The sequence below is a fragment of the Microtus oregoni genome, unplaced genomic scaffold (genome assembly GCF_018167655.1).
Source record: "Microtus oregoni isolate MIOR12 unplaced genomic scaffold, Mior012 000018F_ref0000195, whole genome shotgun sequence".
Taxonomy (NCBI): domain Eukaryota; kingdom Metazoa; phylum Chordata; class Mammalia; order Rodentia; family Cricetidae; genus Microtus; species Microtus oregoni.
The window spans coordinates 36,026,751-36,045,327 of NW_024543077.1; the positions used below are offsets into that span (position 1 = coordinate 36,026,751).

An 18,577-nucleotide genomic window follows, 5' to 3' on the forward strand; every position below is an offset into this window, starting at 1 on the left:
TCAATAAGGCAAAAGTACGGAACATGTTTAGCAAGAGATCAAGCGATCTCTGATTTTCATAGGCATTTAATTATAATTCTCCGAAGTTTTGGGCCTTCAAATAGCCATTAAATGCTATCTCTCCCTCCCTCTAGCTCTCTTTCTCTCTCTCTCTCTCTCTCTCTCTCTCTCTCTCTCTCTCACACACACACACACACACACACACACACACACACACTCAGACCATAATTTTTAAAAGTGCAAGTCACGCAGGGCCGACAAGCATTCTTAGGCTGTCTCTAAAATCCAAAATCGTGTTCTTAGAGCGCCACCTGCTGGAAGAAAATGTTTGAAAAGTGAAAGGATTTACTGCTAACAAAAGTGAACCATTTCTTGCACAAACTGACAGTAATCATTTGGTGGAAACTCGGGCAGTTCATCATAGCTTGATTGTTTTAGGTCTGATATATGAAAGTATTTTAGATATCGAGAATTTAGATTAACATAACATTTAGTATAACAGATTTTTGTTCAACGAATATTCAAATCAGGCTCTGATTCGGGTACAGACTTCCAAACCGTCTGCTTGCGTTTGCGTGTGGACTAAACCCGCAGGACAGCCATCGGACACACCGTGAGGAGCCAGACACGGTGAAGACAGACTTGGAGAAAGCCAAGGCCCCCGGAGAAAAATGCTGATTTCAACCCTGCCCTCTTCTCCCGCGTACCTGCGCTAGCTTACATCACTTGTCTAATCTCTGTGTTTTAAAATGAGAAGGGGAACTCGTTCTCAGCCTTGGTGGGGCAACCATGTTAGATGACATGTCTGAAGAGGTTAGTACATGCCAACACCCACACACACAAATAAAACCACATTTCCTTCCTTCTCCCACCCGTAACTGGCAGAGAAAGGAGAGAGAGAGAGAGACAGAGAGAGACAGAGAGAGACAGACAGACAGACAGACAGACACTGGGGAGGAGGAGAAAGAGGAGAAAGAGAGGTATATCCATTTTATTGCTCTAAAGTTAACATTGTATAACATCGTTCTTCAAGAAATATATTTTTATTACATTTCATTTATTCTGGGGAGGGGGCACATGTATGGCACAATGTGTGTCTCAGTTAAGATTATTCTCGCTGTGCTGAAACCCCATGACCAAAAGCAAACTGGGGCGGAAAGGGTTTACTTGGCTTCTCCCTCCACATCACTGTTCACCACTGGAAGCAGTCAGGACAGGAACTCAGGCAGAATAGGGACCCGGAGGCAGGAACTGAGGCAGAGGCTGTGGAGGCACCCTGTTTACTGGCTTGGGGCCCCACCATGGCTTGCTCGGCCTGCTTTCTTAGCCAATCCAGGATCACCAGCCCACAGTTGGCACCACCCACAAGGGGCTGGACCCTCTCCCAGCAGGCGCTAATTAAGAAAATGCCCCACGGGTGTGCCGAGAGCCCTAGCTCCTGGCGGCATTTTCTCCGTGAGGCTCCCTGATCTCTGAGGAATCTAGCTGGTGTCACGTGGACACAAAAGGAGCCAGCACCGTGTGCACTTGGAGATCACAGCCCAACCCGAGGAAGCTGGTTCTCTCCTTTCCACCCCATGGGTCCCAGGGATCAAGCTCAGGTCACTTTGAAGGAGGTGCCTTTGCCCACTGAGCCACCTTGCCTGCCAGAGAAAATACTCAGGATAACATTGGAAGACCTTTCATCTTGTAGCTGTTATCGTGAAGCCCTCAGACGGAGCAGGCGTTCCCGGACGATTTGTTAACTATTTGCATGCCGCATTAGACCTGAGGGTGTAGAGAATTCAGAGAACACCGGGCACTCCACATGGTGCCTGACTGCCGAGGGTATCTTAGCTGAGGTCTTAGATGCAACAGCAAAGTGATTTCAAAGGTGTAATGAGAAGTTTAAAATTTGGTATGGCTTTCTTTGATCCTTTATGCTTCTCATAATTGTTGGTTAAGGAAACACATGTTTATCTCTCTCTCTCTCTCTCTCTCTCTCTCTCTCTCTCTGTCCCTGCCTTGGGTGAGCCAGTTCTCTGGGCTTGGTGACCACGGTGAACTAAACAATGATCCGAGCCTCCGTGGCCAGCAAGGAGCACAGAATAAATAAGAAAGATAATGACTGATATGCTGTCTTCTCGACGCGTTCTCTCGCGCACCCTCACTACTCTGGGAAGACCCCGCGCCCGCCCAGTTGCGGGGTCAATGCCATCTTCCAGTAGCAAGAGGTCCCTTATTGTCCCTGTGTCACATTCCGGTCGTTCTCATGGTGTTTCTAACCTACATCATCACCTCTGCTGTGGGGATCTGAGACCACCGGTCTCTGCTGCTCCCGTGCCGACATGCTGAGCACACAGCAGCTTCATCGATCCCGCTGCTCCCCTTCCCCCAGACACAGCAATGTTGAAACCTTCCGATGGTCTCTGACTGTTTAAGGGAAATGAAGTCGGTGTCTCCCACTTTAAATCAAAAGCTGGGAATGCAAGGAAGACCCGCTGGAAAGCCAGGACAGGCTGAGGGCCAAGAGTCCTGTGACAGTTAGCAAGACTGTGAATCCAAAGACAAGGTTCCAGAGGGAAATCAAAAATACCACCACAGCGGACACAGGAGCAGGAAAACCAACAGCTTCATAGCTCACATGGAGGTCCCCATGGTCTGCAAAGAAGGGAGCCTCAGCCACAGCCTTCTCCTAAGACAAGGACAGCCCGTGGGGAAGCTGCAGAGGAAACGTTAAGGCTGCAGAGTTTGACCAACGATGTGAGTGACCAGCGATGTGAACAAAGACCCCAGGACCTGGGAGTACAAGGTGGAAGAGCCGCTGTCCTGCAGAAGTTGCACTGTTACCCGGAAGCGCTAGCAGGGGACCAGATGAGGGTGGCCACCGCAAACGGCTGTTTTCAATATAAATGGTCTTTTGTCATCCAAGACTTCCACAGCTATGACGGGGGAAAAAAAAACCCCAGTGACAAGATTTAAGCTACAAGGAGCAGGCTGCCTCTCTTCCTTCCTGAGAAGCTGATTCTAAGTTGAAACAGGCACTTATTTACCGTCCAGAAACCCTGGGACCTTTGAGGATTATACGACATCTTCTCAGCCTGCGCTCTCTAAATGGAGTAACACAGCCCAGGTGATGGTGCTCTACAGCACGGATCGCTTATTATTTAAGCTCACTGTTAAGAAGGAAAAACGAAAAGATTCCTCTCAAAATGGTATGTTTCTTGACGGTGCCTCTGTTCACCTAAGAGATGTACAGTAAAGTTAATGTGCTCATGCCTGCTACCACAACCCCCATCCCACAACCCAAGGATGGAGGGGCAGTTTTGACAGGCAGATGATGGTTGTAAGACAGTCTGTAAAGGTTCTAGCTGCCACGGGGACCTCAGTAAAGTCCACACCGTGCAAGCATGGAGTTCAGCACTCAGAACCCACGTGAAAATGCCAGTCATGAGCGACAAGCACCTCGATTCCAAGTCTGGGGAGGCAGAGGCAGGAGGAGGGTCCCTGGGGTTCACTGGCCAGCAGGAGTTCATGACTAAGCAAAGCAGGGACCTTCAGGGAGAGACTCCTATCTGAATTGTACCTTCACAAACCTCCTTTCCATTGTTTACAGCTGGAACTTTATGATGCGGTCAGCAGGCTCAGGAATCTATTCCTCAAAGGAGCAAACTTAGGAAGAAATTAGCCCAAGACTCCATGAATAAGGGTAGAGCTCTGAGTAGAACCCCCCATGATTGCTTTGTTGGGGAAAACAGCCGCAGTGGAAGTGAATGTCACACTCACTTTGCCTGGGGCAGGTAAAAAAAAATAAATAAATCTTTCTCTCGTTTTCCATGTCTTGGCTCTTTATTTTAGCTCTACATGCCCCAGGGTTCAGACCCACTGTACTAGGTTATGCCGGAGGGAGATGCTGTCTCAAAAGCTACAGTCTTTAAAGGATGGCCTGAGAAGCTGACCTCGGGCTTCCATGTGCACGTGTACACGCATGTTCGTGAGACCACACACACAAATGTACAGAATAAACATGCACACACAGCTACAGAAATGGCGATTCCACTTACAGCTCAGGGCCAGGAAGAACAGAAACCTAGAAAGGAGTCACTGTCCTAAGTGTCGTTAGAGAAACATCAGTGCCTCACAGAAGAGACTTAGCAGGTCCTTGGGAGGAAAGCCCCCATCCTGGATAGGTGACCTTTACTGAGTTCCAAACCTGAGTCAGGAGGCATCAGACGTGGAGATAACAAGAGACCCAGAGTCTGAGGAGGTGGCAGGTCACAACGCTTTCTTGACGGCGTCACCCTTACACAGATTAGAAGGGCAAAGAGTGTGGTTTCCGGAGGGGCAGCCCACTCCCTATGCAGGGGCTGTAGCTCCTAACCCAAGACAGAAGGCTTCCACTGTTGGGTAAAGTAAGCTGGAAAAGCAGGCGCAGGTTCGAGATGACAGATGCCAGTTCTAAAAGCTATACCGTGGGTAAAAAAGTAAAAGGCCACGCTGCCGAGGCAAGCAGCCCTGTGTGCTAGGGAGGAGCGTGTGCGTGGCAGCGTAGAATTGCGTGGCAGCATAGAACTGCCCGGCACCGCTGCCTCCAGCAGCCACCACCCGTCAGGTGGCAGCTACCATCAGCATGGGGAGGCTCCACCAGCACAGAGGGTTCCCGCAGGGCCAGAAGCTCTCCAGCTTCACTTGGTCGCCGAGGATTTCTATATACATTTCTCTCTAGATACCTTCCCTCTATTTCCTTGTTTTTCACAAATTGCAACACATCCTTTTTAAACTCCTGTTTCTCTTTAAATTAATTTTTTAGTGAATATACAAAGTGATTGGTTTTATGGTGGCATTTTCATAATTTTAAGTCATTATTTGTTTTCTAATGCCTCCCCCTCTTCCGTACCTCCTACCGTCTTCTGCTGCTCCCTTTCTTCCTCAAATAATCCTCTCTTCTGCTGCCAAGCCGCAAGGATTTCTTTATTTTCTCTTCTCTTCTTATCTCCTCTCAGGAACTCACACACACACACACACACACACACACGCACACGTCACAGGCAGAAAAAATCATAAGCAATTGTCTTTCTGAGCCTAGCTTATTTTGTTTAACACAATGATCTCCGGGTTCCGCCCTTGCCTTTTGTTTCCCCTGAAAACGTCATGACTTAGCTTTTGTCTACAGTGGAATAAGATTCTATTGTGTATAGACTACAGAGGTAAGCATGACTTTCATATGCATTAGGAAACTAAAACCTCCGGAACACCGTGATCCCCCTCAGTAACACATGGAAATATAAGTGGGACTCGCTGAGAAGAAGAAAGAAATCAACAGACACAAGAGGGGCACGAGAGAGGACAATGAGGGCTATGACCCAGCACATTACACACGCGTGTGAGGATCTCATGATGAAACCGTTAGCTTAGTTAACTGATGTGTGCCAATAAAAACTTGTCGTACTCATGACCTGACTTATTGCAATATTTTGTGCAATAGTCAGGAGCAGAGCCGGAGATATCTCTGAGGCATGCTTGTAGTAAGTTAGAAGAAGACAGGAAGGGAGGGGACACGAGGAATCAAAACAAAAAGGCCATTTCATTTTAAAATAAAATATCATGTAGGTGATATGGGACCTCATCTCCAGGATACAAAGGTCTTGCTCTGGAGACGTTTAGACAGAACATTCCAGGAAAAGGGTTCTGTCAATCCAACAGCCCAAGGGAAGAATTAGTACACCTGAGAGAAGAGGAGAAGGGGGAGGAGGAAGAGGAAGGGAGGGAGGGAGGATGGGAGCCATTCAAACTAAAAGTGGTAAAGTCGGAGTTGTCTGTCTACGGAATGGCACGGCCAGCCCAGATTTCCCACTGAGTGAGTGAACCGCTGATGTGGCCCTGCCCAGATGCCTCTCCCTGACACTCTGTGTACTCAATCTAGTAAGACAGCAAAGGGCAAAAGCTTAGAAGCAAATTTGTTCGTATGGAATGAATTGGTAAAGGTGGCAATCCTGTTTCCACGTCTCGACTCCCAGCCCCGCACTGCCGGTGCCACAAACCGTATATTTGGAGCTAATAAGGCACACACCCTTGGAACGCAACTGTACCCACACACTGTCGTCTTCCCTCGGGGCAGCGAATGAAGGAGTGTCTCTACGTGTCTGCGACCATCTGCTTTTGATAAGGTCAATGCTCATAGTAGGACCTATAAATCTCATTTCCCCCGTAATGGGAGTTCCCGGGAGAAGCAATGTGGTGTGGGAAGGAACGGAGAGGGGTAAGTTAGTCAGTGTGCCAGTGAATGACAGAGCCCCAAGAAGCCCAGCGTGTGGGAAGAAAAATCTATCTGGATCAGACAGATCACCCCCCCTTCCCACGCCAAAAGAGAGCCGGTGTGCTCTCTCCCACCCTCACAGCTACCCGGTTCCTAGGTGGGGCGGCCTCTCAGGAACATGGGGCTACGCCTGCTATCGGAAGCTGGGGTGATGAACAACACTGAAGAGTGGGCCTTTACAGAGGCCCACCCCTGCCACTGTGACTGTGTTCTTTGTATGGTGGGACCACACATGCACTGGGTGAGAAGCGCTCAGGTTCACTCTTGTCCTGCATTGGCAACAGCTCCCCGGGCTGGAGAACATACTCGATGATCACTCTGTTTCATTGATCACCGTGCACAGTGGAACATGCTAGCTGACGTTCAGAAAATACGTCAGCTAGTCAACATGTCCTTCTGCGGGTGCATCTTTTACTAAGTGCTTGTTTAGAATGCCCGTCCGTTCACATCACTGTCTGTTTTGGGAGCCCTTAGGTCCCTCCTCCTCAAGCCTTGATACCAATCCTTTCAGACTAGTTTCTTCTAAGCAGGTTGGCTACCGACCACAGTCAAGGTCAAGCCACACTTTCGAGAGTCTCTTTTCCAAATAAGGTCTAAAAAGTAAATAACACTAATAAGCTTAGCTGTGCACACTGCGGGGATCCCCTCCCACTGTTCTGAAAGGCTGTGCTCAGGTGGGGCAACACCGTTCACTGCTGAAGGGTACAGGCATAGATTGCATAAGTGTCTATAGATAAATCGATATAAAGCAAAGATTCTTCTACCATTTCATCTCACTGAAATAAGACATAGAGGTTGTTTGGTTGACGGAACCACTCATGCCTCTTTGACTAGCCCACTGAAACCAGAGTCTCTAAGAATTGCGTCCACATCGACACATTTGGCCAAATCCAAGAGATTCTCCCCTGGCTCCCAGGCAAGCGCTATTACAATATATTGCAACGTGATCCAGCAACCCTACGAGGGACACATCCAACGCTGAAATCAGCACGTCGAACAGACATTTCCACGCTTGCGCATCTTGTACAGCCACGAAGGGCGAGAAACTGAACATGCGCATCGCTGAACTGAGATCTCATTGTATGGGACAACACACATGAGGTTGTGTTGGGAACCAGGCCCACAAACGCAGGCGCTGAGTGATCTCACTTGTGTATGGAATCCTGAAGAGGCTGGCCATGTAGAAGTCAGGATTGGACGGGTAGCTTCCAGAAGCTGAGGAGTCAGGAGGTGGGAGGTGAGACGAGAGGAGGAGGGGGCTAGGGGACCATCTGACCAACGCGCAGTGCATTGCGATCAAGGAGGAGCCAAGGTTGGGGTACACTGCTGAATAGCAACACGATTACGGATGATGATAAACTGTGTGATGTGGGGTTTCCCTCTGTGTGCTGTGAATACCAATGATAAATAAAGGAACGGCTTTGGGCCTACAGCAGAGCCATAGGGGAACAGAGCTATAGGGGAACAGCCATAGGGGAACAGAGCTATAGGGGAACAGAGCTATAGGGGAACAGAGCTATAGGGGAACAGAGCTATAGGGGAACAGAGCTATAGGGGAACAGAGCTATAGGGGAACAGAGCTATAGGGGAACAGAGCTGGGTGGGGAAAACTAAGCTGAATGCTGGGAGGAAGAAGGGCGGAGTCAGAGAGAAGCCGTGTAGCCCTGTCTGAGACAGAGGCTGGGAACTTCACCCAGTAAGCCACAGCCACATGGTGATACACAGATTAATGGAGATGGGTTAAATTAAGATATAAGAGTTAGCCAATAAGAAGCTAGAGCTAATGGGCCAAGAAGTGATTTAATTAATACAGTTTCTGTGTGATTATTTCTGGGTTAAGTTGTCAGGAACCAACAAGGGGCCCCGACCCCTCCTACTACAAGTGTGTACTTCAGATAGTCAGAAGGGGATGGCTGGCCAAGCTTTCACCATGAAGAAACGATGGGTATTTAAGGAGATGGAAATCTGTGAGCATCCTTGATGCGAGGCTGTTCATCTTCTGACCCGCCCACAAGGGGAACAGCCCTTACACCATGCATCTCTTCCCAGCTTCCTCTCCCAGTTCCCTGTTCTCCTCCGCTCTTTCTCCTCACTCTGTCCTCAGCCCAGCACTAGTCAGAGTGGGAAAGAGGCCCCGATTACACGGGCTGTTTTGAGGAGAGTCCCAGCAGAACATGAGCCTGAAGTTCTGAAACAGGCAAGTCTTCACAAACAAAACTGCGCTAGGGCCAGGCTGTGGAGGCACACATCTTTAACCCCAGAACTTGGGAGGCAGAGGCAGGTGAGTCCGAGGCCAGCCTGGTCTACAGAACTAGTTCCAGGACAGCCAGGGCTATACATAGAAACCCTGTTTCAAAAAACCAAAACAAGAAACAAAACAAAACAAAATAACTGGGCTAATAAAGAAAAACCCATATGAAGTGTCTAGAACTACACCAAAGGTCTTGGAATGAGGAAGGTATTTGAGTTATGTATATAATAAGAAAAACCCACTTAAAATTACTTAATGTTACATGCTGACTTCATGCGGATAAAGACTGAGCTGTCAATCAAGCCTACCATGCTAACAATAGCAGTGAAGTTCTCTTCTTAACCTCTGGAAAAGTCTACCACATAGAAGCCTTCTTAGGACCCCTAAGGATGAACCTCTTGCACCAAGCCCTTAATCCACGGGCTTCTGCCACAGAGGCTGTCTCAGTAGGTTCCTGGACAGCATGTGGCCATGTGCTTATCTTCAAAATTTGGGGAGAGTGTGCACAAGAGCTTCTCTGAATACGAACATTTAAGAATAAGAACACGCAAAACAGTTCGGGAAGACAGTGATGTCATGCAGCAAATGTTAGGGTCACCAAAGCAAGCAGCAGCAGCCCCAGGACCCAACTGTTTGGGAATTAGGGCATGAGCTGTTCAGTTATTTGAGTTGCACATGGCCGTAACAATCCCGTCTTTCTCCACTGATGCCATTATAACTTCCCTTCCTAGACACTGAACAATGTATAAACTCCTTAATACTACAGGATTTCAAAGGATATTTTCACCAAATATCAAAAAAAATTTTTTTTCCAGGAGTGGTGGTGCATGCCTTTAATCCCAGCACTCAGGAGACAGGAACAAATGAATCTCTGTGAGTTTGAGGCCAATCTGGCAACAAGTTCCAGGCCAGCCAGGGCTACGAAGTGAGACTATGCATCAAAATATATATATATTTTTATATAATAAATATAATATATATATTAAATATATATAATTATATATATTTAAATTATGCCAATGAGATGAATAGAAATATCTACCTTAAATTTGGGGAAACAATAAAAATTCTAATTAACCATTTCTTAACGAAATTAATACACATTGTAAGTGCTTTGCATTGTGGTAAGGAAACTATATGACAGATTATACTCTCAAACTACATTAGAAATGACTCAGTGCTACACAGTAACTCACTAATAGCTCTGTTAAGTGTGGAATGAATTCCACTGTGATTAATTTTACAGCTTGGTTTGTACATATTTGATTTATTACGAAAGTGAAGCAAGCCTACAGAACAAATCCATGTCCATCTTTCTGGTGGTGTCCTGTCAAATATATAATTGCCATTGATAAATGATAGTATTTAGGACTACAGGATAACTTTGTAAAAAAAACAGTAACTTTGTATTTAAATAATAAATACGCACATATTGTTATTTCAGGTTAGGACATTTTAGATGCGATCCCTCTACCTTACAGGGTATTTCATTAAAATATCAACGGAGAAGCTTGTGTTCTCCCAATAACAACGCCAGCAGCCTTGTAAATGCATCTTGCACACGCCATGTTCTTTAGTGTGACTGCGCTTTATAAATCCTTCCTTGGCTCAAGCTCGTCTCTCTTCACTGTGTTTTATGACTTCACTGTGTTTTGTCTGCATTTATTAGACTCTTTGGATGGACCTCTCCTTGCATTTTTTATTTTTTTAAACTCCCTAGGAGAGACACTCTGCCTGAGCGCCGGGCATGTTTGCTGGTCATTTCCTCTCACAGTGCCTTAGAGGCCCGAGCATGGAGACAGGGTCAGAACAGACGTAGCATCCAGAGAGGGTGCTGGCTTCCTACCAGAGCCCCAATATGAAACCATGCCAACAAACAAAGGCCAACTGAGTAAACTCTGGGCAGTGTAGGCCTTCAAGATGAATTGGGACAAAATACCCATTTTTTGTTTTCACATTTTTTTTTCTCCTGGAAATTGTAAAATAATAGCTGAAGAGAGTGTGTATTGGGGCAAGTAATGGCTTATTAAAATTGGTAACTATTCATGTCTATTTTTTAAAGTTTATTTTTTATTTCATGTGCATTGGTGATGTGCCTGCATTTATCTCTGTGTGAGGATGTTGAATCCCTCGGACCTCTAGTTATAGAGCTGTGAGCTGCCCTGTGGGTGTTGGGATTGAACCCGGGTGTCCTGGAAGAACAGCCAGTGCTCTTAACCGCTGAACCAGCTCTCCAGCCCTCACCGGGCAAACAAAAGTCGTCCGGCTTCTGGCCCACCATCCCGCTTCAGAGAATCTGACCTACTTGCACCACGGTCTTCATTATGTCTCTCCAGGTCTTGTCCACGGCGGTGAAGCGCCGGCCTTCCTCTGGCATCTGCGACATGATGTCGGGAGAGCTGAAGATGGGCTCCAGGTACAGCCAGGTGGCCTGCACCTTCAGCCACTCATCCAGGATCTCCTGAAGCAGCAGGAGCTTGCCCTCCCACTCTCTGCGGGACAAGCACAGTGGGGACAAACACAGCGAGCTACTTTCAGGGCGGCCAGCCAGGCAGGGGCTCAGATGGCAGTGCAAACCTGGAGCTGGCCTGCCGCCCCCACGCCTGGCATCGTTACTCTCGTTTCTACTTCTCTGACTGCGTTCAAAGGCAAATCGCCAGGATATTTTTTAAATAAGGCCTGCTTCCAGAATAATTACATCAACAGTTAGACTTATAACCAGTAACTAAGACAGAACTTGGGGTCACAAAATCCACATTCCCCTAAACACAAGGTGGCATGCATGAGGAAGAGGCAATATTTAAATTACAACAGGTTCTCAGCTCATCTCTAAATATAGAAAACTTAATGACCGAAGTTCTTTTACGTGTAAACATCACAATTACTCCAAAATTAACGCTTCTAAAGCCACAGTTTTAAAACTTCTCTGCATTTGTATCCATCTTTGCAATAACCCCGGGCAAAGCATTTCCTTAACAATGCTGGGGGCGAGGTTAGGTGGCAGGTGCCAGTTCTCCCTGCGGACAAAGACAGAGCCCACTCATGCGAAGGCTGCCAGAGAAACCAAACAAGGAAGCATGCCTTATTAGTCAGTGAGAGACTTGGAAGAAAATCGCTTCTTTGGTATATTAATGCCTTACCCATTTATCAGAGAGAATCCATAATTTTCAGTTATTAAAACAAAGACATGGAAACAGTTATCCTGGTTACCAGGTACTTTCAAACGTCTTTTCAACCCCCCCCCTCCCCCCCAAGCGCTTGTCGGTGACCTGGGCAGCTGTTTTACTTGAGGAGACAGGGCTGCCTCTGCTTCCTTCTGGCGTTATTTTCTTTTCTCTAATCCCTTTATGATGTAGGAAAAAATTTCCACTAGATGATGATATCCCACCCAGTTCCTCCAAAAAGGATCTAGCTCTACCACCTGGAAGGAGAAGAGCCAACCACAGAGCTTCTGACCATCTCTCAGGTGAGAGCGGAGGCGGAAACCGGCCAGTCAGCTTCCCCTACTGGTCAAACGCAGAACTGATGGTGTCAGTTATCTGACGGGGTTGTCTGTTTCTTAAGGTAAAATAAAAACTGTTTAATACATCTTCCAAAAAAGTATGAAAACGGGGGGTGGGGGGAAAGAGTAAGAATTCAATGTATTTAGCTATCTCCTTTTAAGAACTCCTGGTTTAGCTGCCATGCATAGGGGTCTCCGGGGATCTGTTTCCAAATTTGGGAAATGTTACATTGTGCTCTCTCTAAACTATGCTTGGTCACAAAATTACTTAATAAAAAAAAAAAGGAAGATCAATGTGTTGACAATAAAAATGAGTATCTGAATGTTGTCTAAAAGGATCCAAACCTCTTTCAAAAACTATGAACAGAGAGCCCTTACAATGAACTCCACAGGATCCTACACCCTCTTCTGGCTTCTACAGGTACCTAGACCTCTCTCCCTCCCCCTCTCTCTTTCTCTCTCTCTCACACACAAAACTATAAATGAAATAATAAATCTAAAAATATTAAATGCAAAGTGTAGAATTAGTCCCCAGAAGAACTTTAGGTTGAACGCACATGACTTGGCTAACATCATATTATTTTACCTCATTTGCTTCTCATACGGCTTGATGAATGGCGATCCTCGCATAGTCTGTGTTTTGACAATGTGGTCATCCAGCAACATCTGAATTTCGTCAACCGACGACAAAATAAACGTCCCACTCTCTCTGTAGGGATGAATGACAAATTCCATTGCGTCCCATTCAGTGATCATCTTATCCATGGCCTTTTCAAGAGAGTATTCTTTGCTGGCTGCTTCGCTAATGCCTTCAAACCTGTCTAGGAATGGTTCCAGATTCATGTCTATGAAGGAGAACACAGTAGAGTCATCGGCCGGCTGCAGGGGGTAGCCAACAATGGCGGACATGGCCTCCCAGTGCCTGGGGCGCAGGCCAGGGTTGCAGATGACCTGGATGAGAGGAATGTACTGTTTGAATTCTTCCACTCTTGTTCTTACTTTCTTGGTCATGGCCAGTGCGTTTGGAGAATCGTGGAAGGCCTTCTCCAGCTTATAGAGCCCTCTCCAGTAATTCCCAACGTCGGCCTCGACCTGGTCTGGGTCCACCTTGTGATAGGGTCCTTCGGTCCACCCCCTGTGCTTGGTACTAAACTCCACGGCAGTTTCGTAGAGACGGAGATAAGGGTTCAGGCCGTCTTGGATCTTTTTCCGTTGAGGATATACAGATGGGATCCAGCCAAACGCCTCCTCCTCGGCATTAAACTGCTCAATCTGGATAGATGGGTGTCGAGTAAGTGATTCTGAGAGTGAGTTGTGTTTAAAATGTTAGTAACGGCGCCCCCTGCGCCCTAACAGTGAACTCAGTGCGTGTAAAGGACTGAGCGTGAATCTAGTTCTTATTTTCTTTAAAACTGAGAGCCTGTGTGTATTTATGGAGTACATATGCACGCATTCTGAGATGAGTAACTCAGGGTAATGAGTGTGTGCATTACCTCACCCCGAGAAGCTACTCTCTCAGCAATTTTCAATATATAAATACATGGCTATTAAATATAACTACCACACCATGTTGTAAATCGATCCAACAAATTTCTTCATTTCACTGAAGTTTCGTCTCCTTAATCAACATCTCTCCACCCCTACTCCCTGGTAACCATGATTTGATGCACTGCTTCTACAGTCTTGACTCTTTCTCAGTTCTGCCACACTATATATCTTTCTGTATCTGGTTTATACACTTAGCACATTCCCTCTGGATTAATTTATGTTATAAATTAAATGATTTATATTTGCAAAGACTGTGTATCATTTCTTTATTTATGTGTGATCATGTTTCTGGGCAATGGTTTATTACATTCGCCTACCAGTCAAGTAAATTTACAAATAGAAGGGAATTTCACCCAGTAAGACATAATGAGGATCGGGCATCATTCACTAAAGACTTTAAGTGCTTTGAATGAGAACATCACTGCGTTAGATGCTGTGGCAAAGAGACCGAGGGTCCGATTCCTCAGAGTTCCTGATTCAGCTCAGGAAGGACATATGGAGGTGGTAGTACAAAGCACTCCTTCAATAATAACTTAAAGTCAATAGGAGGACTATTGCAGAACCATAACCATGTAACACGTATGTAACGTTATGTGTGCACACGTGCAGAAGGATGCAGACCACAGCGCAGGATGAACAGGAAGAGGCGGAGGGAGCATTTTCTCTTAGCTAGTCATGGACCGTGCGGAGACATGGGCTGCACAAGCTACACAACCGGAAAGGGGCAGTTGCACGCATCCATTAACCAGGTGACTTAGAATTCCAGTGAGCCCAGTTATAAACCAACTTAAAAGCTTATTTCTGCCTTTGTGTGATGAGATGATTATAAACTACTGCGTTACCTAAGCAGACATTCAGGCCGTCTCATGTAAGAAAAGCGCAGTTGGTTTTCGTCACAAAACATAATGGAGGTTGTACTATGCATGGCAAAGGATACAGCTTTCCTCTTCCGGGTTCATCTAAGAAAGCTGGACCTGAGGCAGCGGCTCAGCGAGAGACAACAGCGAGTCCGATTTGAGGACAGCTGCACACTGTAAGCGGGCCTCTGAGTACAAAAACGCTAAGCAGCAATCAAACGCTATTATGCGCGCGCGCTTCTCTCACCGATTGCGGTGGAGCTGTGATGCGGAGGACTAAGGGCGGCAAACTGGCAGAGATGACCCTATCTTTAAAATAAAGCTGAGGACCACAGAAACACTGAGAACCGCCCTGCTGTGTCTCCTCAGAGCGCGGCTAGAAATCTGGATTGCTTCTATTATTCTCTTGCTTCGTGTAATTCAACTGTTTTATCTTTTTTTTTTTTTTTTTAAAGAGTGTCGCACTTTGTAACCTAGGCTGGCTTCAGACTTGCAATCCCGCTACCTCGGGTTCTCAAGTCCTTGAGAGTGGGCGTGTACCACCATGCCTGGCTCGATCTGCTTAAGAGCGAATACTCAATACAAACTCGCTGCTCTCCCATTGGCCTTTTCCATCCTCCGGAGACCTTAACTGTACCTTGTCGGCTGCTGCATCCAGCTTGCCATTCAGCACCTGCGCCTTTTTCAGGTACCGCTGCACATCCTGCAGGTCCCCGAAGGTATGGAATTCTTCTGCTTGTTTAGCGTAGCTCTCCAGCTCCTCCACAAACCGCTCACACCGCAGCTAATCAAAACAATGGGCACGCTTTTTACTCTACCAAAACGAAGGCCCCGGCGCATCAAGGGAAATTTTAAGTATTTGAAAAGCTCATCAAAAATTGTTGTTGTATTTCTCGTGACAAGATACAAAGAAAGATAACCTAAAAGACGACTGGGATCTAAAGTGCACATAAAAAGATTAATTTAGCCGGGCGGTGGTGGCGCACGCCTGTAATCCCAGCACTCAGGAGGCAGAGACAGGCGGATCTCTGTGAGTTCGAGACCAGCCTGGTCTACAAGAGCTAGTTCCAGGACAGGCTCCAAAACCACAGAGAAACCCTGTCTCGAAAAACCAAAAAAAAAAAAAAAAAAAGATTAATTTAAAGAAAACTCGCTAAAATTTCCTCTTGTTCCCTAGTTTATAAGTTGGCCCTAAACAATGTAAGGAAGTCTGGTTCATTTAAAAAAAAATGTGTTAAAAGTATATTCTTTAGTATGCTGAAAAAATGGCGCAAACAAATGACGGAGCATTTGAAAAACTTATAAGAAACAGGATGGGACCAGACGAAAGATGCTTCCGTAAGGGCTCTGCAAATGCTAGGTCATTTTCATAGCATCTGTGGAAAACCGAACTTCTTTAATTACGCTGTTTCCAAGACGGCTCTTCAATTAGCAATGCGGAACCAAGGTATCCCAAGGTTATTGTTGTTTCCCATGAGCGCCTATGATAAGAAATGTGTGAAGCTAATAAAGCCAGGTGCGAAACATTAATATTTTAATATCCTAACATAAACAGCTGCGTGTGGTTCACGAAAAGCACTTAATATAAAACTGTCATTGGCAACCTGTCCCGGATTAAATGATTCTAAAAATATCTATTAATGAAATATCTAAAAGTCAAATCTAGGTTATTCAAAACTAGCATCTTTTTTTTTCTATTTCATAGAGTTTAGATTGGTTTCTGTCCTCTTTTCTCTTGTTTCCCAGTAAATTCTTTGTTCTGACTTAATGGGCAAAGGGAAATAAGAAGACTACAGCAATAATAGGTGTAGATGTCCCCTTAAATGGTGGTTCTTTATTATTTCTTTTTTTTAAAAAAGGATTTATTTATTTTATTTATATGTGTTCTATCTGTATGTATCACTTTATGCCTGAAGACGAGAGCATCAGATCCCTCTATAGATGGTTTGAGACACCATGTGTTTGCTGGGAATTGAACCCAGGTCCTCTGGAAGAGCAGCCAGTGCTCTTAACCACTGAGCCATCTCTCCAGTCCAATATGTGTAGAGTTTTGAAATAGGACACTTCAAAAATTAAGTATGAATAATTCTGGGCCACCTCGGAATTTTCTAAGAGTCGATTTAACTATCTAATATTCATTTTCATGTTTTCCACATTCATAATGTTGGGAACAGCCTGATCATAAGAGAGAAATAGTAGCAACAGTTTAACAACGCACAATTTTAAGGCAATGAAGGGGACTCCAAGTGACATAAGCTGTGAACTGAATCTTTTTCGGTGTGGCAGAAAACCAGGTGGCTTGTCCTCAAAGAACAGCTGAACTGGCTGACCTAGGTCAACCTGAAGAGTTTTGGCTTCTTCCATAAAACGAAACTGAAAGTTTTAGGTAGTTCATTCATAAAAATGCACGGAATGCTCACAGCCCTCTGAAAGCTGTGGTTTGAATGGGTCCTGCGCTCATGCATTGGAAAGAAACACGGCAAGGAATGGAGCCCTAAGAGTGCGCAGGGCCGAAGGCTGCTGGCTCACGTATGCAGTACTTTCTGCTGTCATGGACGTGACTTAAGACAAGGGTTGGCCGGGCGGTGGTGGCGCACGCCTTTAATCCCAGCACTCGGGAGGCAGAGGCAGGCGGATCTCTGTGAGTTCGAGACCAGCCTGGTCTACAAGAGCTAGTTCCAGGACAGGCTCCAAAAACCACAGAGAAACCTTGTCTCGAAAAATAAAAAATAAAAAATAATAATAATAAAAAAAAAAGACAAGGGTGGCTCCTAGGACAGGGATGGGTCTGGCCACTTCCTCTCCCTCCTTTCCTCTCTGTTTTTCTCTTTCTTACAGATGTGCCCCATAATCTCTCGCCTCTCCTTACAGCCAAGGGATGATACAGAATGAGGACTTCAGTAGATGCTACTCTCTTGAATTTGGACTTGCTAGCCACCAGAAATGTAAGCCATAAACGCCTGTGCTTTATAAATTACCCCGTCTCAAGTCTTCTCTTACAGAAGCACAAGATGGGCTGACACACTGTGCTGGACCCTGTGCTAGACCCTGTGCTAGCCAGAGAGATATAGACAGAGAAAAAAATAAAAATGAAATTCTCACTTGGAGCTGACCATCTAGTGGCAGACAGCCCCGGAAGGAATAAAAGTGACTGGGGTCATTAATCTGGTGGCCAGGTGTTAAAGAGCGATGGAGAATCTACCTGAGTTCTAGAAGATGTCCCAGAAAATCACCTGGGACAGGTGTGAATCAGGGCTGTGTGCTACAGGGTGGAGAGATAACACAGGACATGAGAGACACACAGAGCCGAGAACTAGAAGGTTCTTGGAGTTACAGGATCAGGAGTGTCCCAAAAGGCAGGAAAGGGGGCTAGACAATAGGTAGAGAAAACCACAAGCCTTCTCCCGGGAAAAATGTCCTGGCAGGGCTGTGTTTAGGAGAGCCAGAGTGACCAGGGACTATAAGGAAGTGTGTCAGAAGGGGATCTTGACGTCGGTGCATGAAAGCAACCAAAAATAAGCAAAACCAAGCAAACGAAAAACCCTAAAGTTAGTACCATAAACCGCCTGAAAGAAACACTGTTTTATTAATGGCCACTCGGGAGCAACATTTCCCAACATTCTCTCCATACTGCCCCTAAAAATCAAGGCCTGATCCCACATCAATCAGTGCCCCGTTGACTCACCCATGAGTCGTTCATTAGAAAAGATCCCATACGCCAACACTCTTCTACTGCGTCTACGGGGAAAGTTACAGTGTGCGCCTGCGTAACAAAGGCGTCTGTGCTGCTGTGTCCAGAGTGAAAACCCAAACCTGCCCCGAGAACGAGAGCAACCTAACAAGTCTGCGATGCCAACCTTAAGGCCTTCTTGGTACTGTTCCGTCTTGTCTTTGATGATCTTCCTGTGCTCGTCAAAAATCTCTCCCATCCTAGCGTACCACTGGAAAACGCTGTTGTTCAGCCGGATGTCCGCAGGGGAGAAGTTGACGCACTCAATGAGGAAGGCCAGGCAGTTTTTAGAATCCACCAGTCTCTGGGCCAGCTCCACCATGTCGGTGGACTCCACCTTCTGAATGTGAGCCTGCAGGAAAACACACAGGCACATCAGAACCGTGGCCCCGAA

General features: G+C 46.1%; 1 protein-coding gene across 1 annotated transcript in view; it reads right to left on the minus strand.

Annotated features, from left to right (window-relative positions):
- Dnah7 (dynein axonemal heavy chain 7) overlaps positions 1–18,577 on the minus strand; it is a 195,366-nt gene that overhangs the window by 133,929 nt on the left and 42,860 nt on the right. The window contains exons 16-19 of the mRNA XM_041668272.1: positions 18,311–18,535; positions 15,091–15,237; positions 12,635–13,320; positions 10,852–11,038 (exon numbers count right to left, since the gene is read on the minus strand). Of these exons, the coding sequence (XP_041524206.1) occupies positions 10,852–11,038; positions 12,635–13,320; positions 15,091–15,237; positions 18,311–18,535 (1,245 nt within the window). The remainder of the gene's footprint in view (positions 1–10,851; positions 11,039–12,634; positions 13,321–15,090; positions 15,238–18,310; positions 18,536–18,577) is intronic.